This window comes from Heptranchias perlo, chromosome 7 (assembly GCF_035084215.1).
Source record: "Heptranchias perlo isolate sHepPer1 chromosome 7, sHepPer1.hap1, whole genome shotgun sequence".
NCBI classification, from domain to species: Eukaryota; Metazoa; Chordata; class Chondrichthyes; order Hexanchiformes; family Hexanchidae; genus Heptranchias; species Heptranchias perlo.
Window position 1 is genome coordinate 72,284,152 of NC_090331.1, and position 26,292 is coordinate 72,310,443.

General features: G+C 45.8%; 2 protein-coding genes across 2 annotated transcripts; both read right to left on the bottom strand.

Moving 5' to 3' along the window:
* Positions 1-331: 331 nt before the first annotated feature.
* Positions 332-17,857, bottom strand: LOC137324022 (gamma-crystallin B-like). The gene is made up of 6 exons (XM_067988191.1): positions 17,756-17,857; positions 14,882-15,099; positions 13,394-13,475; positions 9,854-9,941; positions 4,834-5,093; positions 332-607 (listed from the first exon to the last, which is right to left on the bottom strand). Exons 1-6 carry the CDS (start codon positions 17,855-17,857, stop codon positions 332-334), a joined length of 1,026 nt encoding a protein of 341 aa, XP_067844292.1.
* Positions 17,858-18,686: 829 nt separating this feature from the next.
* On the bottom strand, positions 18,687-22,498 carry LOC137323857 (gamma-crystallin S-1-like). Its single transcript, XM_067987868.1, has 3 exons — positions 22,478-22,498; positions 19,902-20,144; positions 18,687-18,962 (listed from the first exon to the last, which is right to left on the bottom strand). The coding sequence occupies exons 1-3, from the start codon at positions 22,496-22,498 to the stop codon at positions 18,687-18,689; spliced, it is 540 nt and encodes a 179-aa protein (XP_067843969.1).
* Positions 22,499-26,292: the final 3,794 nt, after the last annotated feature.

Sequence of the window (26,292 nt, forward strand, 5' to 3'; positions counted from 1 at the left end):
TGACACCTCCTGGACCTGTACAAATGAGGTGATCTCCAAATGGTCATGCAAACTCTACTAAGGTCGGCACTGGATGGCACCGGTGGGCACAATCCTGGCGTTACTGGCAGGATCACGGCCCATGCATTTTCTGCATGGCTAATTACTCACTTTAATGATATTCATATAGCTGCAGTAAAATATTCTGCATGTGACCACCTGATCATCGTTTTGGACAATTTCAGTGAGAATTAAAACATAAGCGAATAAAACAAGATGACAGTGTAAAGTGGATATTTTATTATGTTGGCTAATGATTCAACAACATAAAGTCATGTTTTACAATGTCAGACTAGAAGAACCTCATACGCCTGAAAGATCTGACAGTTCCGCAAGAGCTACCCCAGTCACTGAATCTCCTGTATTCACCGGGTCTCAGGAAGTACTGATGGCCTCTGTAGTTGGGATGTTCATAGAAGTTCCAGTAACCGTCCATCACATGGCAGGAGTGAATGTCACGGTAGCGGAAACGATCGTAGACAGATGGACTGTCATCCATGAATTCCATCATCTGTCCTCCAAAGTCAGGCCTCTCGTAAATCTTCATTCTGTACGACCTTCCTCTGTACTGTAATATAAATACGATCATATTCCTGATGAAACTGCAAATATACATTTGGTGTGTGTAGAAAAAGAGATACCTGGTAAGGAGGGAATATGACGGGGCCCAGATGATGTCATCAACAATGAGGGCAAAGCTGAGATAATTTATTAACATCGATTGAACAAGTTGATTATGTTTGAGCCTCGTTAACAGCAAGCAGCTCCTATGTAATTTTATACAGTGAAGCAGTGAACTCTCTGTAAGAGTACACGTGGCCTGATATTAGTGGTTGCACCCAGACAGGAGGTTTCTCAATAGCTGTAAAAATCTAAATTTACTTATTGATCGTATTGTGAGGAGATTTTTCTCTGTGTGTGGGAGCAGGTTTCTCTTTCTTTTAATCTATTAAACAATTACAGTAAAACTAATGGAGCAAGTACAAATATGCCTGTCAGCAAGTTGTACTCAGTCATGTCTTAGTCTAGCTGGAGATAAATTTATTACTTTCTACACAGTCAATGCATCAATTTAGCTTTCAGTTCTGAATATTTGATTAATAACAAACACATGTATCCAATTATATTTCCAAATATTTATGAGCTTTGCAACAGGCTATACGTCACATGACACAACAGTGACGATACTTCAAAAGTGCTTAATTGGCTGTAAAGTGCATTGGCACATCCTGAGGTTGTAAAAGGCGCTATATAAATACAAGTTCTTTCTTTTAGTTGAGAATTCCTGTTCAGCCTTGTAAGTGGTCGAGTGACTTTCTTCCCTCCATCCATGGCCACTTGTGTGGAATGGACGGGGACTCTGCATGTTGGGAGTTCCCTCTTCTCCAGACTATAAAAGAACTGGTGTAACACTGGAGGCTGTTAGGCCCAGTGAGATCTGGTATATCACCTTCAAGAAAGGTGGAAATAGATCTCACCGTAAGAGGTGCAGGTTGGGGAAACGGCACGTCCTGGACCCGTACAAATGAGGTGATCTCCTATCGGCCACTCAAACTCAACCAAGATCAGCACTGGATGGCAACAGTGGGCACGTGAATAGGATAGTGAATAAAGCAGATAAGCTAAGGGCACAGATAGACGCATGGAAGTACGATATCTTAGCTATTACAGAAACATGCCTTAAACAGGGGCAGAAATGGCAGCTCAACGTTCCTGGTTACAGGGTTTTCAGATGAGATAGAGAGGGAGATATAAAAGGAGATGGGGGTGGCAATATTGGTTAAAGAAACAATTACGGCTGTGAGGAGGGGTGATATGTTAGAAGGATCATCAAATGAGGCCATATGATTTGAGCTAAAGAACAAAAAAGGGGCAGTCATACTGCTGGGAGTGTATTATAGACCCCCAAACAGCCAGAGGGAGATAGAAGAGCAAATATGTAGGCAAATTTCTGAGAAGTGCAAAAACAATAGGGCAGTAATAGTAGGGGATTTCAACTAGCCTATTATTAACTGGGATACAATCAGTGTAAAAGGTATAGAGAGCGCAGAATTCTTAAATTACATTCAGGAGAACTTTTTTAGCCAGTACGTAGCAAGCCCAACAAGAGGGGGCAGTTCTGGATTTAGTTTCAGGGAATGAAGCTGGGCAGGTGGAAGGAGCATCAGTAGGAGAGCATTTTGGTGGTAGTGATCATAATTCAGTTAGATTTAGCATAGTTATGGAAAAGGAAACAGATGGAACAAGTGTAAAAGTTCTAAATTGGGGGAAGGCCAATTTTACTAAGCTGTGAAGTGATTTAGCAAAAGTGGACTGGAAACAGCTACTTGAAGGTAAATCAGTGTCAGAGCAGTGGGAGGCATTCAGGGGGGAGATTCAAGGGGTTCAGAGTAATCATGTTCCCACAAAGAAAAAGGGTGGGACTGCCAAATCTAGAGCCCCCTGGATGACAAGGACCATACAGGGTAAGATAAGGCAGAAAAGGGAAGCTTATGTCAGGCACCAAGAGCTCAATACTGCAGAAAGTCTGGAGGAGTATAGAAAGTGCAGGGGTGAAATTCAAAAGGAAATTAGGAAAGCAAAGAGAAGGCATGAAAAAATACAGGCAAGTAAAATTAAGGAAAACCCAAAAATGTTTTATAAATACATAAAGAGCAAGAGAATACTAAGGAAAGAATAGGGCCCATTAGAGACCAAAAGGGTAACCATGTGTGGAGGCGGAAGATGTGGGTATGGTTCTTAATGAATACTTTGCATCAGTCTTCACAAAAGAGGAGGACGATTCAGAGATTGTAGTTAAGGAGGAGGAATGTGAAATATTGGACAGGATAAATACAGTGAGAGAGGAAGTATTAAGGCATTTAGCATCTTTGAAAGTAGTTAAATTGCCAGACCTGGATGAAATGTATCCCAGGTAGCTAAGAGAAGCAAGGGAGGAAATAGCAGAGGTTCTGACCATCATTTTCCAATCCTCCCTGGCTACGGGCATGGTGTCGAAGGATTGGAGGACTGCTAACATTGTACCGTTGTTGAAAAAGGAAGAAAGAGATAGACCGAGTAATTATAGGCCAGTCAGTCTAACCTCGGTGGTGGGCAAATCATTGGAATCGATTCTGAGGGACAGCATAAATCGTCATTTAGTAAGGCACGGGTTAATCAAGGACAGTCAGCATGGATTTGTTCAGGGGAGGTTGTGTCTGATTAACTTGATTGAATTTTTTGAGCAGTTAACAAGGAGGGTCTATGCGGGTAATGTGTTTGATTTAGTTTACATGGATTTTAGCAAGGCTTTTGACAGGTCCCACATGACAGACTGGTCAAAAAAGTAAAAGCCCATGGGATTCAAGGGAAAGTGGCTAGATGGATCCAAAATTGGCTCAGTGTCAGGAAACAAAGGGTAATGGTCGAAGGGCGTTTTTGCGACTGGAAGGCTGTTTTCAGTGGGGTTCTGCAAGGCTCAGCACTAGGTCCCTTGCTTTTTGTGGTATATATTAATGATTTAGACTTGAATGTGGGGTGTTTGATCAAGAAGTTTGTAGATGATACAAAAATTGCTGTGTGGTTGATAGTGAGGAGGAAAGCTGTAGACTGCAGGAAGATATCAATGGACTGGTCAGGTGGGCAGAAAAGTGGCAAATGGAATTCAGTCTAGAAAAGTGTGAGGTAATGCATTTGGGGAGGGCAAACAAGGCAAGGGAGTACACAATAAATGGGAGGATACTGAGAGGTGTAGAGGAACAGAGGGAATTTGGAGTGCATGTCCCCAAATCCCTGAAGCTGGCAGGACAGGGAGATAAAGTGGTTAAAAAGGATACGGGATATTTTCCTTTATTAGCCGAGGCACAGAATATAAGAGCAGGGAGGTTATGCTAGAACTGTATAAAACATTGGTTAGGCCACAGCTTGAGTACTGCGTACAGTTCTGGTCACCACATTACAGGAAAGATGTGATTGCACTAGAGAGGCTACAGAGGAGATTTACGTGGCTGTTGCCAGGGCTGGAGAATTTTAGTTATGAGGAAAGATTGGATAGGCTGGGGTTGTTTTCTTTGGAACAAAGGAGGCTAAGGGAAGATTTATTTGAGGTATATAAAATTATGACAGGAGTAGATAGAGTGAATAGGGAGGACCTATTTCTCTTATCAGAGGTGTCAGTGACCAGGGGATATATATTTAAAGTAATTAGTAGAAGGATTAGATGGGAGCTGAGGAGAAATTTTTTCACCCAGAGGGTGGTGGGGGTCTGGAACTCACTGTCTGAAAGGATGGTAGAGGCAGAAATCCTCAACTCATTTAAAAAGTATTTGGATGTGCACTTGAAGTGCTGTAACCTACAGGGCTACAGACCAAGTGCTGGAAAGTGGGATTAGACTGGATAGCTCTTTATCGGCCGGCACGGACACAATGGGTCGAATGGTCTCCTTCTGTGCCATAACATTCCAAGATTCGATGATTCTATGATTCTAGAATAACCTTCCTTTCCAGTTCGCACAAGTATAGACTTAATAATCAAGCCGTATAACTTCACCGCAGGTACAAAATTACAAGGGCTGGTACTAACTTTTGATAGTAGCAGAAAACAGGTGGCAGTGGATTGGAAAATCAGGCAGGATATATGACGGGCAGCCAATCCGCTTCCAGTCGTTATCCCCCACTGCCGAAAGTTCAAATCAGCCCCATGTAAACAGATAATGTGTCTTCACAGCCGACACAGACAAACTAAAATGCCCAGCACAGTTGTCATTTCTAGATGTCACTCTGGGTAGAACAAACAAACTAACAGAAGTAACTTACATATGGGGAGGTGCGACATGATCTGATGTTGTCATTGAATCCCATCCAGCGCTGGTAGTCAGGATATTCTCCCCTGCTCAGAACATACTGGTATCCCATGTAATTGGGTCTCTCATACACCACCCACCAGTCACTCTCAACACGGATGGAGTTACAGCGGCTGAAGTAAGAGGACAGGTCATCACAGTCAGTACTGCACTCGTAGTGCCGACCCTGGAAGTTCCTGTCTTCATAAAAGATGATCTGTGGAAAGACATAAGCTTGGAATTAATAATTTCACAAACTAGGAGATAATTAATGAAGAATTCTAATACAATGTATAAAATCTGAGTTCTCCTTGCCTTTCCCAATCTCAGTCGGACAACACGGTGTGAACTGCTGAGAGTTTGGTTCGTGTGGGAGTTTAAGGGTTAATCTCTTTAAAATCAAGTGCATATTGCTTTCAACTGTTTAAGTTCAATTGCTATCAACTGTTTAAGTTCAATTTTAAAATTTAAATTTTTAAGTTTCTGTCAGGCATCAGCAGAGTAAGTTAATTGGTTAGCTAGATTAAACTGGTACCTGAAGGTGGGGCAGGCCTGACTCATCTGAGTCACAAACTGTAGAAATACAGGGGCCTGTCAGTGCGACAGCACGGTGTGCGGACAACACAATGTAAATGCTGAGAGTCTGGTAAGTGTGGGAGTTGGGGGAAGGAGGTGCTGCTTTGCCTTGCTTTTCCTAACTTTTTCCCCAGAGCGGCAGTGGACCTGAGCGTAGAAGACTGAGATTGGGGAATAAAAGCAGCAGCAGACCTGCAACAAGAGACAACTACTCGAGCGGCGGAACGAAAGGTGATCCCCGAGGCGGGGAGCGGGGGTACTAAAGGTGAGCCCCGAGGGGGCGAGCGGGGGTACTAAAGGTGAGCCGCGAGGGGGGGAGCGGGGGTACCAAAGGTGATCCCCGAGGCGGGGAGCGGGGGTACTAAAGGTGAGCCCCGAGGTGGGGAGCGGGGGTACTAAAGGTGATCCCCGAGGCGGGGAGCGGGGGTACTAAAGGTGAGCCCCGAGGGGGGGAGCGGTGGTACTAAAGGTGAGCCCTGAGGGGGCGAGCGGGGGTACTAAAGGTGAGCCCCGAGGGGGGGAGCGGCGGTACTAAAGGTGATCCCCGAGGCGGGGAGCGGGGGTACTAAAGGTGATCCCCAAGGCGGGGAGCGGGGGTACTAAAGGTGATCCCCGAGGCGGGGAGCGGGGGTACTAAAGGTGAGCCCCGAGGTGGGGAGCGGGGGAACTAAAGGTGAGCCCCGAGGTGGGGAGCGGGGGTACTAAAGGTGAGCCCCAAGGGGGCGAGCAGCGGTACTAAAGGTGATCCCCGAGGGGGCGAGCGGGGGTACTAAAGGTGAGCCCCGAGGCGGGGAGCGGGGGTACTAAAGGTGATCCCCGAGGGGGCGAGCGGGGGTACTAAAGGTGAGCCCCGAGGCGGGGAGAGGCGGTACTAAAGGTGAGCCCCGAGGGGGCGAGCGGGGGTACTAAAGGTGAGCCCCGAGGGGGGGAGCGGGGGTACTAAAGGTGAGCCCCGAGGCGGGGAGCAGGGGTACTAAAGGTGATCCCCGAGGCGGGGAGCGGCGGTACTAAAGGTGAGGCTCGGGGGGGTACGAAAGGTGAGCCCCGAGGCGGGGAGCGGCGGTACTAAAGGTGAGCCGCGAGGGGGCGAGCGGGGGTACTAAAGGTGAGCCCCGAGGGGGGGAGCGGGGGTACTAAAGGTGAGCCCCGAGGCGGGGAGCGGGGGTACTAAAGGTGATCCCCGAGGCGGGGAGCGGCGGTACTAAAGGTGAGGCGAGGGGGGGCGAGGGGGGGTACGAAAGGTGAGCCCCGAGGGGGGGAGCGGGGGTACTAAAGGTGAGCCCCGAGGGGGGAGCGGGGGTACGAAAGGTGAGCCCCGAGGGGGGGTACGAAAGGTGATCCCCGAGGGGGGGAGCGGGGGTACGAAAGGTGAGCCCCGAGGGGGGAGCGGGGGTACGAAAGGTGAGCCCCGAGGGGGGGTACGAAAGGTGAGCCCCGAGGGGGGGTACGAAAGGTGATCCCCGAGGGGGGGAGCGGGGGTACGAAAGGTGAGCCCCGAGGGGGGGTACGAAAGGTGAGCCCCGAGGGGGGGAGCGGGGGTACTAAAGGTGAGCCCCGAGGGGGGAGCGGGGGTACGAAAGGTGAGCCCCGAGGGGGCGAGGGGGGGTACGAAAGGTGAGCCCCGAGGGGGCGAGGGGGGGTACTAAAGGTGAGCCCCGAGGCGGGAGGCGGGGGTACGAAAGGTGAGCCCCGAGGGGGCGAGGGGGGGTACGAAAGGTGAGCCCCGAGGGGGCGAGCGGGGTACTAAAGGTGAGCCCCGAGACGGGGAGCGGGGTACTAAAGGTGAGCCCCGAGGGGGCGAGGGGCCGTACTGAAGGTGAGCCCCGAGGGGGCGAGGGGCCGTACTGAAGGTGAGCCCCGAGGGGGGGAGCGGGGGTACTGAAGGTGAGCCCCGAGGCGGGGAGCGGGGGTACTAAAGGTGAGCCCCGAGGCGGGGAGCGGGGGTACTAAAGGTGAGCCCCGAGGCGGGGAGCGGGGGTACTAAAGGTGAGCCCCGAGGGGGGGAGAGGGGGTACTAAAGGTGAGCCCCGAGGCGGGGAGTGGGGGTACTAAAGGTGAGCCCCGAGGGGGCGAGGGGCCGTACTAAAGTTGAGCCCCGAGAGGGCGAGGGACCGTACTAAAGGTGAGCCCCGAGGGGGCGAGGGACCGTACTAAAGGTGAGCCCCGAGGGGGCGAGGGACCGTACTAAAGGTGAGCCCCGAGGGGGCGAGGGACCGTACTAAAGGTGAGCCCCGAGGGGGCGAGGGACCGTACTAAAGGTGAGCCCCGAGGGGGCGAGGGACCGCACTAAAGTTGAGCCCCGAGAGGGCGAGGGACCGTACTAAAGGTGAGCCCCGAGGGGGCGAGTGTCTATACTAAAGTTGAACCCCGAGGGGGCGACGGACCGTACTAAAGGTGAGCCCCGAGGGGGCGAGGGACCGTACTAAAGGTGAGCCCCGAGGGGGCGAGGGACCGTACTAAAGGTGAGCCCCGAGGGGGCGAGGGACCGTACTAAAGGTGAGCCCCGAGGGGGCGAGGGGCCGTACTAAAGGTGAGCCCCGAGGGACCGTACTAAAGGTGAGCCCCGAGGGACCGTACTAAAGGTGAGCCCCGAGGGGGCGAGGGACCGTACTAAAGGTGAGCCCCGAGGGGGCGAGGGACCGTACTAAAGGTGAGCCCCGAGGGGGCGAGGGACCGTACTAAAGGTGAGCCCCGAGGGGGCGAGGGACCGTACTAAAGGTGAGCCCCGAGGGGGCGAGGGACCGTACTAAAGGTGAGCCCCGAGGGGGCGAGGGACCGTACTAAAGGTGAGCCACGAGGGGGCGAGGGACCGTACTAAAGGTGAACCCCGAGGTTGTTTACAAATCCAGGTTCCGGGAGAGGGAAGCAAAAAGTATTTGTCGTGTGATATCATCAAAAAGCAGGTAAGTGATTGGTTGGTGAGTATTTTCTTTCTCAATTTTTCTCAACTTATATTTTGTGGTTACTACGGTCTCTTTGTGTAGCGGGGACGACTGTTAAGCAGGGGCCCTTGAGTATGTCACTTAATTCCAATGTGATTGGTGGGATCCATTTAATTTTAATTTAATTTAAATCAATTAAAGGGTAAGTCATGGCAGGACAGCTCGGCCCCGTGGCATGCTCCTCCTGCTCTATGTGGGAAATCAGGGACACTTTGTCCCTGACGACCATGTGTGCGGGAAGTGTATCCAGCTGCAGCTACTGACAGACCGCATTGCGGCACTGGAGCTGCGGATGGAGACATACTGGTGCATTCGCGATGCTGAGAACCATGTGGATAGCACGTTTAGTGAGTTGGTCACACCGCAGGTAAAGGGTGTACAGGCAGGAAGTGAATGGGTGACCACCAGGCAGAGTAAGAGTTAGAGGTGCAGGCAGGTAGTGCAGGGGTCCCCTGTGGCCATCCCCCTCTCAAACAGATATACCACTTTGGATACTGTTGGGGGGGATGACTTATCAGGGGAAGGCAGCAGCAGCAAACTTCCTGGCACCATGGGTGGCTCTGCTGCACAGGCTGGGAGGAAAAAGAGTGGAAGAGCTATAGTGATAGGGGACTCGATTGTAAGGGGAATAGACAGGCGTTTCTGCGGCCGCAACCGAGACTCCAGGATGGTGTGTTGCCTCCCTGGTGCAAGGGTCAAGGACGTCTCGGAGTGGCTACAGAACATTTTGGAGGGGGAGGGCGAACAGCCAGCTGTCGTGGTGCACATAGGCACCAACGATATAGGTAAAAAAGGGGATGAGGTCCTAAAAGCAGAATATAGGGAGTTAGGAGGTAAATTAAAAAATAGGACCTCAAAGGTAGTAATCTCCATACTTAAGAAAAGACATACTTGCTCTCGAGGCAGTACAAAGAAGGTTCACTCGGTTAATCCCGGGGATGAAGGGGTGGACATATGAGGAGAGGTTGAGTAGATTGGGACTCTACTCATTGGAGTTCAGAAGAATGAGAGGCGATCTTATTGAAACATATAAGATTGTGAAGGGGCTTGATCGGGTGGATGCGGTAAGGATGTTCCCAAGGATGGGTGAAACTAGAACGAGGGGGCATAATCTTAGAATAAGGGGCTGCTCTTTCAAAACTGAGATGAGGAGAAACTTCTTCACTCAGAGGGTGGTAGGTCTGTGGAATTTGCTGCCCCAGGAAGCTGTGGAAGCTACATCATTAAATAAATTTAAAACAGAAATAGACAGTTTCCTAGAAGGAAAGGGATTTAGGGGTTATGGGGAGCGGGCAGGAAATTGGACACGAATTTAGATTTGATGTTAGGATCAGATCAGCCATGATCTTATTGAATGGCGGAGCAAGCTCGAGGGGCCGATTGGCCTACTCCTGCTCCTATTTCTAAGAAAATATCCCATGTACTTGGGTCTCTCATACACCACCCACCAGTCACTCTCAACACGGATGGAGTTACAGCGGCTGAAGTAAGAGGACAGGTCAGCACAGTCAGTACTGCACTCGTAGTGCCGACCCTGGAAGTTCCTGTCCTCGTAAAAGATGATCTGTGGAAAGACATAAGCTTGTAATTATTAATTTCACAAACTAGGAGATAATTAATGAAGAATTCTTATACAATGTATAAAATCTGAGTTCTCCTTGCCTTTCCCATTTTGAGCTCACAGTTAGATTAGTAACTGACTGAATGTTCCACTGTTTCTCACAGCTTGGTATTTATGTGCTGGGCAGAAAGGCCTCCCTCGGCTGTACTTTTGTTACACGAATGATTCAGGATTGAAAATCAGTAAAAAGCAACAAAACACATGTTGCATTCATTGTCGAAAAATACCTGAGTTATGGGTGATGCGTCATTGATTGTTTTCAGTTTGCTTTCACCTCATTTAAATTGTTATACAAATAACAGACCAGATTTAGAGTCTATTTCACTTCCACCTTACAATTATATATCTCAAACACAGCATTAAAGCTGGAAGTGTGTTGGAGTGCAGAAAGGATATCATTGCGAATATACATCCAGAATACAGAAACAAAGGCAGCTGATGTCATGGTGTCATTTCTCGATAAGAGGATGAAAAGAAGACCAGAGACCGGAGGAAGGGGGCTGAGAAGGCTGGAGACATTGTGTGCTAAACTTTCAACTCCAGTCGTGGTGTAAACAGGCGAGATCGGATCGATTGCCCATTATACACTCCCCTCCTCCACACCCAGATTTTCCTTTCCATTGTAGTCAAAGTCAAGATAAATCGGGCGAGCCGTACAATGGACAGCTGATCCGTTATTGCCTGTCGAAAGCCCCCACTGATGTTGAAAGTTCCGATGAGTGTGATTTATGTCCTATTGTACGTGCTATATAACTCAACACCGATTTACATTACATACCATTGCCATTCACCAATACACTAATATCCTTTCCTATGCTGTATTCTGTGCACTAACACCATTTAGTTTATAATTCCAGTGTTTATTATTCTTCCCTTTTCTTATCACTTTGCACTTGTGTAAGGATTTTGGACATTTGGTCAAACCCCATTTACTCTTTTGAACTAATTGACGATTCAACATAAAGAGTTAACCAGTCTCTTTCAGGATTTGGACATTCACTTGGATTCTGTCTCTCTTCTTCTGTTACAAGCTAGAGTGTTTATTGCTTTACTTGTTTTAAATCACTTCAACCATTTACCAAACATTCTTCTTAATGAGATTACATCTCAAAAACACAAAGAGAAGGGCTTGGAGTTGGAAATTCCAAATCCAGCTGTTCTGTGTACATCAGTGTGTGAGATAGACAGGGTTAATTTCAGACAGGCTGCTCGCAAAAAGGAGAGAGCGAGACCTTGGAAGATCAGACAGAAAAGCTTGCCTGTCTCTCCCATGTTTTCTCTCGCCATATTTTGTTGGGTTGCTTAGAAATTTAGTGCGATTGTCGCAGTGCTTTAGTCAAGTGTATAAAATTTTTTAAGTTTCTTAATTTCAGTTAGTTCCCCCGGTGATAGAAGGAAATCTGATGTATTCACGGAGAAAAGTAACAGTGTAAGGTGGCCAACCACAACCACCACGAAGGTCCAATAAAGGCACCTGAAGGAAATCAGAAAGCAAATGAATTGGCTAAGAAAGGGGGGATGGGGGAATGGATTGAGAGCGAGTGGAAATGTTTCCCCCAATGGAAAATAATCAGCCTGAGAAATTGCCCAACCCAATCAATTTGAAACAATTATAAAAAGAAGAACCTGAAATAAAGGCAGTCTTGGTGATGGTAGAAAAGAAAGAAAGTCCAAGGGGAGAATATGATAATCAACCCGAATTAAAGGTGAAAGATGGGATCCTGCTGTATGACCAAAAGTGGGTGGTACCACAGAATGAGTGAAATGCTTTTCCTTACCAAGCCCAGGACGCACCCACTTCAGGACACCCCGGGGAACATTAGAGAGGCTCCAGCATGGAATGAAAAGCCAGGTGGAGCATTATTGTCAAAACTGTTTAATTTGTGTACAGCACAACCCGGATGCGAATGCCAAGAAGACACTGTTACACCACACCCGGCCGACAGCTGGCCCTTGGACCAATCTACAGACAGGCTACATTGGGCCCTTTCTCCCTTTCTCTCGAGGTTATCGGTATGTGGTGGTACTAGTAGACACAGTCTCAAAGTGAGTAGTAGCATTTCAAACCCCCATTGCAACAGCACAGGCCACTGCTAAAATACTGGTGAATCACGTATTCACCAGATGGGGATTCCCAAAGTCCATCGACTCGGACCAATGTGTTGGGAATCAAAACACGATTCCATATTTCACATAATCCTTCCCCGTCAGGCTTAGTGGAGAGAACGAACCGAACATTAAAAGCAATGTTAAAGAATTTGATTGAGCAATCCCCCAAAACATGGGACCAATTGCTGCCCTCGAATGGGAATGGGAAGTTGGGATGGGTATAAGAGGAAGAAGTTGGACTAGATTGTAAATGCACAGGAGAGAGTGGTACACCAATCCTCTCCCTGGCTTGGAAAAAGGGAGCGATCCTGGATGGTAACATTGAAAGAGACCTAATTAAGGAAACCTTAAAGACTAGAATTTAATAAAAGGCATGAGGGTTGTTTAGCTGTGGCACTAGCTTTTACAAATATGGGAATTAATGTTGACTGCGACAATGTTACAACCACCTCACTCACCAATGGAGGCGGGGAGATGAGAATGATTAGGAATCAGAGTCATGGCTGGAAACAGCAGCCTGGAACCAGATAGACATAGAGAGCATGCGGGAACAAATGAAGGAACTTTTAAAGAGCATGAATAAAGGGGATCGAGATCTGGGCCCTGATTTTCAAATAAAATTGCGGGTGCGTTGGGGGCAGGGGGACTGCGACAATCAGGAAAATCACAAGTGGGTGAAGAAGCCGCCGACTTCCGGGTTTCCCAATGACGTGCCTGTGTGCGCGTGCGCTACACGAATGCAGAAGTCCTGCCGGCAATTAAAACCAGCGGGACGATAGTTAAAGAACCAAACGTATCTCATTGAGGTACTTAAAGTATTTTATTTCTGACATAGTACAGAGTTAAAACGATTGAAAACTTACCTGGGCAGCTTTCCCACAGCTTCCAATTCACGCCTGGTGAAACCTGATGTGAAGGGCTTGGTCAGGCAAAAATAATCGTAATAATTTAAATAAAAAATAAACCAACTTTGCCACCGATGTCTCCTGCACCCCCCTGCTCTGATGTCGGATGTCCCCCTCTCTGATGTCCCCCTCTCCCCCTGATGTCCCCCCTCTCTGTCGTCCCTCTCAGCCCCCAATGTCTCCCACTCCGATGCTCCACTCAGCCCCCGGCGTCTCCCCCCCCGATCTCCCCCTCACTCTCCCCCCGGATCTCCCTCTCTCCACCACCCCCCCCGATCTTCCCCTCTCCCCCCCCCACAATCTACAGCGCTCTCCACTCTCTGTTCCAGCACTGGATGATGTGTGTCTCTCTCTCTCTCTCTATTTCTCTCCACCACTCACCTCGGCGTAGCAGCTCCTGTTGGCAGCCAGTCTGTCAATCAGGCTGACTGACGGGCGCGAAACCCCACTGCCATCACGCCACCTTTTTAAAATTGAGCCCCTGATATATGAAACCCAATAGGATACAGTATCGAGAGCCAAAATAACAAAAGGCACGGAGCAAATAATGGGAAGAGTAAATGACATAATGGACTCAAACACAATATAACGGGATATGTTGGGAAATAAAAGGTCCAAGAAGAGGTTAAGTAAAATAAACAAACAATATAACTTAGACCAGGTTGGGAATGTTTACTCTATGTTTCAATAATGAAATTGGGACAACCGGAGGCAACGGAGAAATTATATTTAACAAGAATTATCCACAAAATGGATAATGGTAAAAGGAGAGCTGGAGAATCTTTTAAGTCCAAGATTTCTTGAGAATATTGCACACTGTAATTTTCTGACAAACTTGGTGAAGATGAAACGAGCTAATGCATTTATAGATTAAAAAAATACAAAAGCTAGTAGATCATGAGTGGTGTGAGACAGTACATAATGTTGGACAACACACATGGGTTAGAATGTTTAGTATGGCTTTAATAAGCAACGTTTACTAATGTTTATGATGATAATCTGCTTATGTGTAATGGGATGTTTAATTCACAACCATGGCAAAGCAATATTCTTTCTGCATATGTCACGGCAAACCCGTCCTACACAGGAACATGACCCAATGATAAAGGAAACTTACCAATCACGGACAATGCTCAAAGTGTGTGAAAGTGGATTGGTCAAAAGATTAGTCAGATCCACTTGAGGAGGGACTGTAAGGATTTTGGACATTGGGTCAAACCTCATTTTATTATTTTGAACGACTGGATGATTCAATATAAAGGGTTAACCAGTCCCTTTAAGGATTTGGACATTCACTTCGATCATACATTTACATTACATTTGACAACAAGGGATAACGGGCCGCCCACTGATCCGAAACACTGTCTCCTCTCGGGCGGTGAGGACGTGTAAACGTGCCCATCCACCCTCAAGTCCCTCCTGCTGCCGGCCGTTATGTGCCACCTTCTCCTGCAAAACAGAGGACAGTTTGTCAGTGAGTATCCTGCAAGGAATGTGGGTGATATGTCTGTCATGGTCGAATAGCTGTCAGTTTCTGTGACCTGTGAGTGGTGGTTGTGTGGCCTGCAAGTGTAGAACTATGTTCGGGTGAGATGCAGCGTACTGAGTGCAGCATTGCTTGTAGATGGGCAGTGTTTGTTGGTGGGTGGGTGACGGGGAGTGTGATGTGTGTGGCAGTAATGCATTTGGTAGGATGTGCTACTTGACACTTGCATTCACTCACCTTGACCACTCGTGTCAAATCATTGAACTTCTTTCAGCACTGCATGACATGGCGGGTGCAGTGCTCCTGGCGTTGAAATCCTGCGCCACAGCCTGCCAATGCCTGCGGAGCTGCAGTCCGGAGGGACTCCTGCCACCCTTCCGTACACCCCTTCCACCAGGGCCTCCAGAGCATCATCGGAATAGCGTGGAGCCCTCTTTCGTGGTGGTCCAGCTATCCTCATGGCCATCTTTCCCTCCTGCAAGTAAGCAGTGTACCTGCCATTTGCAGTGTGCACCGGCACTTTTAAGAGGTGCGGGCTGCTGATGACGTGCGCTGTGCACGCCCCATTTCCAACTTCCTCATTCTCCGTGTAGCCTCTCAGCTGCACAGAGATATCATGGTGGGTAGCTGGCAGCACGAAGTTCACGTGCTGCCTGCGTAGGGTCCATCGGGCGCGGGGTACAATCACATCATGCCACCCCCGCCCGAAAACGGCCCATATCGAATTTTACCCCAATGTCTCTAAACGTTGATGAAAAGACAAAACTTGATGAGACAAACTTCGACATATCACCTGTTACCAAAGAAATCAATTCCCTACTTTCGGACCTGAACGACTGCTTTGACCTAGACGACTGCTTTCATGGGTAAGGTTGTATCATTTCTTTGCTCGCTTTGTTTTGAGCCTCCTCATGTGCTCTTTCAAATCATTAAGTAAGGAACATCGCAAATCCCCACTTGCATTATCGGGAAGAGTAATCCTTCTATTAATTGAGTGGCTTCATGCTGGCCATGTGCTCTTTTTAAATTACTAAATAAAAAATCACTGTGAGCCACAAAACTAACACATCAGGTGGCTTTCTTTGTCTGTGCTATCGTCCAGATCCATGAATCTCTGGGAAAGACCCGAAATTCCCGACACTTGTCACAATTTTACAACCAATTTATCGTCTGTCCAGAATGCTCTGCACCTGATCAACCTGCTTTTGATTGTTTGCAATCCCCACCATGGTGTCATTAGAAAATTTGGGCAGTTTTGACTCTATCCCCACTTCCAAATCATTGATATATAATGTGAATAGCAAAGGTCCCAGCACAGATCCCTGGGGCACCCTCAATCATTTCCCATCATTCGGAACCAGCTCCATGCACAATAACTCGCTGTCTCAATTGATGCAGTCAGTTGCCAAACCAATTCAATAACTGCTCATCTAATCTATGCTTTGCTGTCTTTTGGATCAAACTACAATGTGGCACTGAATCAAAAGCCTCACTGTAGTCTGTACAAACAATATTCATGGAGTTTCTTTCATCCATAACCTCCAATACCACCTCAAAGAATTCCAACAGGGTTCCCTCCATAAAGTTGTGCTAATTTATCTTGGTGGCTTCATATGCCTTTGGCGTTAAATGATGCCCTTCGTTAAGATAATATCTGAACATTTTCCCAACAACAGACGTCAGGCTCATCAGCCTATAATTTCCAGGACCGTCCTTTTGCCCTTTTTTTAATTACACTGGTTGTGTCCCTTTCTCTCCAATCCTTGGGCACAACTCCTGACCTTAAAGACCTCCACCAAAACATAACCAATTTTCTTGGCTTCTTGCTTAGGTACCCTAGTGTGCTGGCTTTGGTGTCTTACCCTCTTTCAGTGCCTTTAACATTTCAGTCACTTCCTTTTCAGTAGCAACCTGTAATCCTTGCTTTGATCAATGTATTTTAACAATGCTAATACTGGTATTTTTGAATTTACTTCTGTTTTATAATTGGTGATACACGTACACTTATGAGGAGAGAATCAGAAAACCAGTAGCTGCTTGTTGTTTTGACCAAAGCAACAGTGCAAAAGTCCTTCAATCAGTATATGTGTAACAGATATAATTACCATGCAAAACTTTCAGATTGGAGTTATAAGCAAATTTGTACACACATTCTTGCTGTGAAAGGTGTTCTCTGTGATATAGAAGGTAAATGTATCTTGTTTGCTTGTACCATAGATAAATGGACACTTTACTCACTCTTCAATTCATCTCACAGACATCTCCGATGAAAGGCTCAACAGGCAGTAGAACCATAGTTTTTTATATGTCTGAAACCAAGCAAAATAAATCTTTTGATCTGAGGATGAGGAGGTTGATTTGCTACAGACTTGTACAGGAGTGGAGCTAATCACCTGAATATCATCACTTTAACGGCACTGAGAGTCCGTCAGAAGGAATGTAACTTTGAAGTAGTTTACAGCATAGTCACTTGACTTCTCGGACATGAGCTTGACTCTAACTCAACCCACTGAGGCAACCTGGGATCATTTGAACTGATTCAGAAGCCAAAGGATGGCTGTTGGAATAAAAATCTCAGATTGGTTGCAGTTGTCTGTGCCGCTGTGAGGGTAGGGTTAGGGCACGTTGTTAGGGCAGAAGATTGAGAGCTTCATCCTGCATTTGAACTTTGTTGTATTGGCCCATGAAAGCTTGATGTTTATAGAGATCGAAACAAGTTCCATCACCTAAAACTTGCACAATTCACCTCAATCACACAAAATACTACCCTCTTTAAACCAGTTGGGAGCTATTTAATATTGACCTGTATTTTTACCTGAGGAGATTAGAAAGTTATTATATTTGATGAGAAAATTTCTGATAAATCACTGCATTAATTATAAATATTCACGTAACATTTTTTATCATTGATTGGTGCTGATATTACCAGCAGGAATTGATATTTTTTCTGAGGTTGCGTTCCAACAGCACTGATTGAGTTATTTTTGCCATGTGATATGTTTTACAATGTGTTTCTTTCAATGAATCACATTCTCTTAGAGCTGTGGATGTCAGGGAAATTGAACTAAATCATTAAATGCTTTCTGCTTGAAATGTGCCTGACCTTTATTTCAGATTTCTTTGGCAAATTGAAATGCTAAAGAATTGACCACCTGTGATTATGGGCCAAGCAGTCCTCATTCATAGTGACACACATTTTCAATCTCTCTTCTTTGAAGTCACAACATTAAATTGTCAATGTTATTGATTGAGTTTACAAGGCCAAATTCCTTCAGGTTGAAATCCCGGGAATCCAGCAGAAAGGTTGAGAAAAATGTCGGTTGCTGGATAGGCCAGGTCGGGATCTTAGTGTTAGCCATGGCTCAGTTGTCGCACTCTCGTCTCTGAGTTAGAAGGTTGTAGGTTTAAGTCGCACTCCAGAGATTTGAGCACAAAACCTAGGCTGATACTTTAGTGCAGTACTGAGGGAACACTGTAATCTACTGACAGAGACTCTCGTCTCAAGATCTGGGCAGTTCTCCCCGATGTCCATTCCAATATTTATCCCTCGACCAACATCACTAAAAACAGATGATCTGGTTATTGATCGCATTTCAGTTAGTGAGAGCTTGCTGTGCGCAAATTGTCTGCCGTGTTTCCTCCATTACAACAGTGACTGCACTTCTAAAGTGCTTAATTGGCTGTAAAGCACATTGGCACATCCTGAGGTTGTGAAAGGGGCTATATAAATACAAGTTCTTTCTTTTAGTTGGGCATTCCTAATCAGCCTTGTAAGTAGGCCCAGTGAGATCTGCTATATCACCCTCATGAAAGGTGTAAATAGACCTCACCGGAAGAGATGCAGGATTGGGAAATGACTCCTCCAAGTCCCGTACAAATGAGCTGATCTCCTATTGGCCACGCAAACCCCACCCAGATCGGTACTGATTGGCACCGGTGGGCACAATTCTGCATCTCTAATTACATTTCCAATGTAATTTTCTGCATCACTAATTACTCACTTTAATGATATTCATATAGCTACGGTAAAATATTCTGCATGAGACCACCTGATACCATCACTGTTTTGGACAATTTCATTGCGGATCAGAAAATAAGTCAATTAAGCAAAATGACAGTGTAATAGTGGATCTTTTATTATGTTGGCTAATGATTCAACAACATAAAGTCATGTTTTACAATGATAGACTAGATGTCCCTCATGCGCCTGAAAGATCCGATACTTGAGCTGATGCCACCCCAGTCACTGAATCTCCTGTATTCACCGGGTCTCATGAAGTACTGGCGGCCTCTGTAGTTGGGTTGTTCATAGAAGTTCCAGTAACCGTCCATCACATGGCAGGAGTGAATGTCACGGGAGCGGAAACGATCGTAGACAGATGGACAGTCATCCGTGAATTCCATCATCTGTCCTCCAAAGTCAGGCCTCTCATAAATCTTCATTCTGTACGACCTTCCTCTGTACTGTAATATAAATACGATCATATTCCTGATGAAACTGCAAATATACATTTGGTATGTGTAGAAAAAGAGATACCTGGTAAGGAGGGAATATGACGGGGCCCAGATGATGTCATCAACAATGAGGGCAAAGCTGAGTAAATTTATTAACATCGATTGAACAAGTTGATTATGTTTGAGCCTCGTTAACAGCAAGCAGCTCCTATGTAATTTTATACAGTGAAGCAGTGAACTCTCTGTAAGAGTACACGTGGTCTGATATTAATGGTTGCACCCAGACAGGAGGTTTCTCAATAGCTGTAAAAATCTAAATTTACTTATTGATCGTATTGTGAGGAGATTTTTCTCTGTGTGTGGGAGCAGGTTTCTCTTTCTTTTAATCTATTAAACAATTACAGTAAAACTAATGGTGCAAGTGCAAATATGCCTGTCAGCAAGTTGTACTCAGTCATGTCTTAGTCTAGCTCGAGATAAACTTATTACTTTCTACACACTCAATGCATCAATTTGGCTTTCAGTTCTGAATATTTGATTAATAACAAACAAATGTATCCAATTATATTTCCAAATATTTATGAGCTATGCAACAGGCTACACGTCACATGACACATTGACCTTCCTTTCCAGTTCGCACAAGTATAGACTTAAAAACCAAGCCGTATAACTTCACCGCAGGTACAAAATTACAAGGGCTGGTACTAACTTTTGATAGTAGCAGAAAACAGGTGGCAGTGGATTGGAAAATCAGGCAGGATATATGACGGGCAGCCAATCCGCTTCCGTCCGTTATCCCCCACTGCCGAAAGTTAAAATCAGCCCCATGTAAACGGGTAATATGTCTTCACAGCCGACACAGACAAAATAAAATGCCCAGCACAGTGGCCATTTTCTAGATGTCACTCTGGGTAGAACAAAGAAACCACCAAAAGTTTGTTTACTTACGTATGGGTAGGTGCGACATGACCTGATGTTGTCATTGAATCCCATCCAGCGCTGGTAGTCAGGATATTCTCCCCTGCTCAGAACATACTGATATCCCATGTAATTGGGTTTCTCATACACCACCCACCAGTCACTCTCAACACGGATGGAGTTACAGCGGCTGAAGTAAGAGGACAGGTCAGCACAGTCAGTACTGCACTCGTGGTGCCGACCCTGGAAGTTTCTGTCCTCGTAAAAGATGATCTGTGGAAAGACATAAGCTTGTAATTAATAATTTCACAAACTAGAAGATAATTAACGATGAATTCTAATACAATGTATAAAATCTGAGTTCTCCTTGCCTTTCCCATTTTGAGCTCACAGTTAGATTAGTAACTGACTGAATGTTCCACTGTTTCACACAGCTTGGTATTTATATGCTGGGCAGAAAGGCCTCTCTGGGCTGTACTTTTGTTACACGAATGATTCAGGATTGAAAATCAGCAAAATAGCAACAGAACAAATGTTGCATTCATTGTAGAAAAATACCTGAGTTATGGGTGATGCGTCATTGATTGTTTTCAGTTTGCTTTCACCTCATTTTAATTGTTATACAAATAACAGACCAGATTTAGAGTCTATTTCACTTCCACCTTACAATTAAATATCTCAAACACAGCATTAAAGCTGGAAGTGTGTTGGAGTGCAGAAAGGATATCATTGCGAATATACATCCAGCTATTTGTACCTTTACTGATCAATGGAGATAGCTTAATACAAAGATTCAATTTTGTTTGGATTAATGCATCTGGTTTTATCACTTATATTTTTGAGTTGTTTCTTCCTTCTCAGTTCTTCTTCCTTTTTGGCAGAAACCCTGGCCTGTGCTCAGTATTTCACCACAGCAATGTAACCTAGATTGGGAAGGGTAGAGGATTGCGACTCGAAAACCCCATATCCTACGCATTGATATCCTAACATGCTTTGCTGTGCTGTACTCTGCCCACTGCCTCAGCCGTCATGCAGGCACCTATGATGCAACAGTCAAAGGTCAATGGGGCCATGGCTCCATGCACAGCCATCTGTGATAGCAAGGCAAATAGGCTTTTAGATCAGGGAATAACAAGGTGAATTAGACACAGTTATAGACAGCAGAGGAGTCAGCTGTCTCATCACCAATTATCTCCGAGGGAACAAAGTGTCTTTCAGATGGAATTGCATTGTGAAGTAGTTTGTAACATTTGTATTTCCCCGTTAGGACTTTAACTTGAATCCAGCTCAGTGTGCCTGAAATTTGGCATTAATTGAGAGGAGAAAAGAATGGCTGATGGGAAAAGAAAATGTCAGAAGTGTGACTGAGGAAGGAGCTTCATTCTATATCTAGCCTGTGCCATATTCGACCCATAAATGCTCAGATAAGGTAGGAAAAGTAAGCAGATGGGCCACTCCTGTACTTAGCACTGACACCTCACCTGAATGAGTATAATTGATCCCCTCCCATAACACTAAGAGCAATTTGTCACTGACCATTGTACAGCATTGAAATGAGGATGATCACATGAATACAGAATATCGGTTATAATTCTTTGTGATCTGCAAGAACATAATTGATAAATCCAGATGCAATACACCAGAAAAATTGAATATTTTTATTATCATACGTGCATTGATCAGTGCAGATACAAATAACACTCAGTTTCTATACTCCTTGTCAGGTAGAGCTCAGAGAGGCAGCTTGATCATGTTTGGGACAGAGATTTCGACACATCCTACAAAAGGCAGGCATAGCTGGGGCCCGAGGAAAGTTTAGGCCTCCACACCCCAAACTCCACCCCTCCCCCACTCTGCCTCATGAACACAACCTCCATGAGACACCTCCAGAAGCTGATCTTGCCACATACCTGTGTCACTAGTGGGGCCTTCAGGCTGCGTAATATTCCAACACATCCTTTCTGGAATGACGCCCGGGAGATAAAATAACCCAGGCCTATTTCTGAAGCAGTGGGTGAGTTTCATACTTACACTGTTACCCACCCACCTCAAATCCACCCAGAGTTATAAATAATCAGGTCTTTCAGGGTTGTGGCTGAGAACACGGAGAGCTACATGTTCAGAGGAAGATAGATGAGTGTGGGTAAAGAGAATACAGAAACAAAGGCAGCTGATGTCATGGTGTCATTTCTCGATAAGAGGATGAAAAGAAGACCAGAGACCGGAGGAAGGGGGCTGAGAAGGCTGGAGACATTGTGTGCTAAACTTTCAACTCCAGTCGTGGTGTAAACAGGCGAGATCGGATCGATTGCCCATTATACACTCCCCTCCTCCACACCCAGATTTTCCTTTCCATTGTAGTCAAAGTCAAGATAAATCGGGCGAGCCGTACAATGGACAGCTGATCCGTTATTGCCTGTCTAAAGCCCCCACCGATGTTTATGTCCCATTGTACGTGCTATATAACTCAACACCGATTTACATTACATACCATTGCCATTCACCAATACACTAATATCCTTTCCTATGCTGTATTCTGTGCACTAACACCATTTAGTTTATAATTCCAGTGTTTATTATTCTTCCCTTTTCTTATCACTTTGCACTTGTGTAAGGAATTTGGACATTTGGTCAAACCCCATTTACTCTTTTGAACTAATTGACGATTCAACATAAAGAGTTAACCAGTCTCTTTAAGGATTTGGACATTCACTTGGATTCTGTCTCTCTTCTTCTGTTACAAGCTAGAGTGTTTATTGCTTTACTTGTTTTAAATCACTTCAACCATTTACCAAACATTCTTATTAATGTGATTACATCTCAAAAACACAAAGAGAAGGGCTTGGAGTTGGAAATTCCAAATCCAGCTGTTCTGTGTACATCAGTGTGTGAGATAGACAGGGTTAATTTCAGACAGGCTGCTCGCAAAAAGGAGAGAGCGAGACCTTGGAAGATCAGACAGAAAAGCTTGCCTGTCTCTCCCATGTTTTCTCTCGCCATATTTTGTTGGGTTGCTTAGAAATTTAGTGCGATTGTCGCAGTGCTTTAGTCAAGTGTATAAAATTTTTTAAGTTTCTTAATGTCAGTTAGTTCCCCCGGTGATAGAAGGAAATCTGATGTATTCACGGAGAAAAGTAACAGTGTAAGGTGGCCAACCACAACCACCACGAAGGTCCAATAAAGGCACCTAAAGGAAATCAGAAAGCAAATGAATTGGCTAAGAAAGGGGGGATGGGGGAATGGATTGAGAGCGAGTGGAAATGTTTCCCCCAATGGAAAATAATCAGCCTGAGAAATTGCCCAACCCAATCAATTTGAAACAATTATAAAAAGAAGATCCTGAAATAAAGGCAGTCTTGGTGATGGTAGAAAAGAAAGAAAGTCCAAGGGGAGAATATGATAATCAACCCGAATTAAAGGTGAAAGATGGGATCCTGCTGTATGACCAAAAGTGGGTGATACCACAGAATGAGTGAAATGCTTTTCTTTACCAAGCCCAGGACGCACCCACTTCAGGACACCCCGGGGAACATTAGAGAGGCTCCAGCATGGAATGAAAAGCCAGGTGGAGCATTATTGTCAAAACTGTTTAATTTGTGTACAGCACAACCCGGATGCGAATGCCAAGAAGACACTGTTACACCACACCCGGCCGACAGCTGGCCCTTGGACCAATCTACAGACAGGTTACATTGGGCCCTTTCTCCCTTTCTCTCGAGGTTATCGGTATGTGGTGGTACTAGTAGACACAGTCTCAAAGTGAGTAGTAGCATTTCAAACCCCCCATTGCAACAGCACAGGCCACTGCTAAAATACTGGTGAATCACGTATTCACCAGATGGGGATTCCCAAAGTCCATCGACTCGGACCAATGTGTTGGGAATCAAAACACGATTCCATATTTCACATAATCCTTCCCCATCAGGCTTAGTGGAGAGAACGAACCGAACATTAAAAGCAATGTTAAAGAATTTGATTGAGCAATCCCCCAAAACATGGGACCAATTGCTGCCCTCGAATGGGAATGGGAAGTTGGGATGGGTATAAGAGGAAGAAGTTGGACTAGATTGTAAATGCACAGGAGAGAGTGGTACACCAATCCTCTCCCTGGCTTGGAAAAAGGGAGAGATCCTGGATGGTAACATTGAAAGAGACCTAATTAAGGAAACCTTAAAGACTAGAATTTAATAAAAGGCATGAGGGACTGTTTAGCTGTGGCACTAGCTTTTACAAATATGGGAATTAATGTTGACTGCGACAATGTTACAACCACCTCACTCACCAATGGTGCGGGGACCCACAGTAGAAGGAGGCGGGGAGATGAGAATGATTAGGAATCAGAGTCATGGCTGGAAACAGCAGCCTGGAACCAGATAGACATAGAGAGCATGCGGGAACAAATGAAGGAACTTTTAAAGAGCATGAATAAAGGGGATCGAGATCTGGGCCCTGATTTTCAAATAAAATTGCGGGTGCGTTGGGGGCAGGGGGACTGCGACAATCAGGAAAATCACAAGTGGGTGAAGAAGCCGCCGACTTCCGGGTTTCCCAATGACGTGCCTGTGTGCGCGTGCGCTACACGAATGCAGAAGTCCTGCCGGCAATTAAAACCAGCGGGACGATAGTTAAAGAACCAAACGTATCTCATTGAGGTACTTAAAGTATTTTATTTCTGACATAGTACAGAGTTAAAACGATTGAAAACTTACCTGGGCAGCTTTCCCACAGCTTCCAATTCACGCCTGGTGAAACCTGATGTGAAGGGCTTGGTCAGGCAAAAATAATCGTAATAATTTAAATAAAAAATAAACCAACTTTGCCACCGATGTCTCCTGCACCCCCCTGCTCTGATGTCGGATGTCCCCCTCTCTGATGTCCCCCTCTCCCCCTGATGTCCCCCCTCTCTGTCGTCCCTCTCAGCCCCCAATGTCTCCCACTCCGATGCTCCACTCAGCCCCCGGCGTCTCCCCCCCCGATCTCCCCCTCACTCTACCCCCGGATCTCCCTCTCTCCACCACCCCCCCCGATCTTCCCCTCTCCCCCCCCCACAATCTACAGCGCTCTCCACTCTCTGTTCCAGCACTGGATGATGTGTGTCTCTCTCTCTCTCTCTATTTCTCTCCACCACTCACCTCGGCGTAGCAGCTCCTGTTGGCAGCCAGTCTGTCAATCAGGCTGACTGACGGGCGCGAAACCCCACTGCCATCACGCCACCTTTTTAAAATTGAGCCCCTGATATATGAAACCCAATAGGATACAGTATCGAGAGCCAAAATAACAAAAGGCACGGAGCAAATAATGGGAAGAGTAAATGACATAATGGACTCAAACACAATATAACGGGATATGTTGGGAAATAAAAGGTCCAAGAAGAGGTTAAGTAAAATAAACAAACAATATAACTTAGACCAGGTTGGGAATGTTTACTCTATGTTTCAATAATGAAATTGGGACAACCGGAGGCAACGGAGAAATTATATTTAACAAGAATTATCCACAAAATGGATAATGGTAAAAGGAGAGCTGGAGAATCTTTTAAGTCCAAGATTTCTTGAGAATATTGCACACTGTAATTTTCTGACAAACTTGGTGAAGATGAAACGAGCTAATGCATTTATAGATTAAAAAAATACAAAAGCTAGTAGATCATGAGTGGTGTGAGACAGTACATAATGTTGGACAACACACATGGGTTAGAATGTTTAGTATGGCTTTAATAAGCAACGTTTACTAATGTTTATGATGATAATCTGCTTATGTGTAATGGGATGTTTAATTCACAACCATGGCAAAGCAATATTCTTTCTGCATATGTCACGGCAAACCCGTCCTACACAGGAACATGACCCAATGATAAAGGAAACTTACCAATCACGGACAATGCTCAAAGTGTGTGAAAGTGGATTGGTCAAAAGATTAGTCAGATCCACTTGAGGAGGGACTGTAAGGATTTTGGACATTGGGTCAAACCTCATTTTATTATTTTGAACGACTGGATGATTCAATATAAAGGGTTAACCAGTCCCTTTAAGGATTTGGACATTCACTTCGATCATACATTTACATTACATTTGACAACAAGGGATAACGGGCCGCCCACTGATCCGAAACACTGTCTCCTCTCGGGCGGTGAGGACGTGTAAACGTGCCCATCCACCCTCAAGTCCCTCCTGCTGCCGGCCGTTATGTGCCACCTTCTCCTGCAAAACAGAGGACAGTTTGTCAGTGAGTATCCTGCAAGGAATGTGGGTGATATGTCTGTCATGGTCGAATAGCTGTCAGTTTCTGTGACCTGTGAGTGGTGGTTGTGTGGCCTGCAAGTGTAGAACTATGTTCGGGTGAGATGCAGCGTACTGAGTGCAGCATTGCTTGTAGATGGGCAGTGTTTGTTGGTGGGTGGGTGACGGGGAGTGTGATGTGT

Bases quoted from the DNA above. Each gene is read 5' to 3' on its own strand.
- LOC137324022 (XM_067988191.1), bottom strand. From the start codon at position 17,857: ATGGCTAACACTAAGATCCCGACCTGGCCTATCCAGCAACCGACATTT. The intron at 9,942-13,393 runs GTGAGTGGTGGA...GTCTTTCCACAG, and splicing joins ACAGGAGCTGCTACGCCGAG to ATCATCTTTTACGAGGACAG. The intron at 608-4,833 runs GTAAGTTACTTC...TTTATATTACAG, and splicing joins CATGTCGCACCTCCCCATAT to TACAGAGGAAGGTCGTACAG.
- LOC137323857 (XM_067987868.1), bottom strand. From the start codon at position 22,498: ATGTCCAAATTCCTTACACAA. The intron at 20,145-22,477 runs GTGCAAAGTGAT...GTCTTTCCACAG, and splicing joins TGTCCAAATTCCTTACACAA to ATCATCTTTTACGAGGACAG. The intron at 18,963-19,901 runs GTAAGTAAACAA...TTTATATTACAG, and splicing joins CATGTCGCACCTACCCATAC to TACAGAGGAAGGTCGTACAG.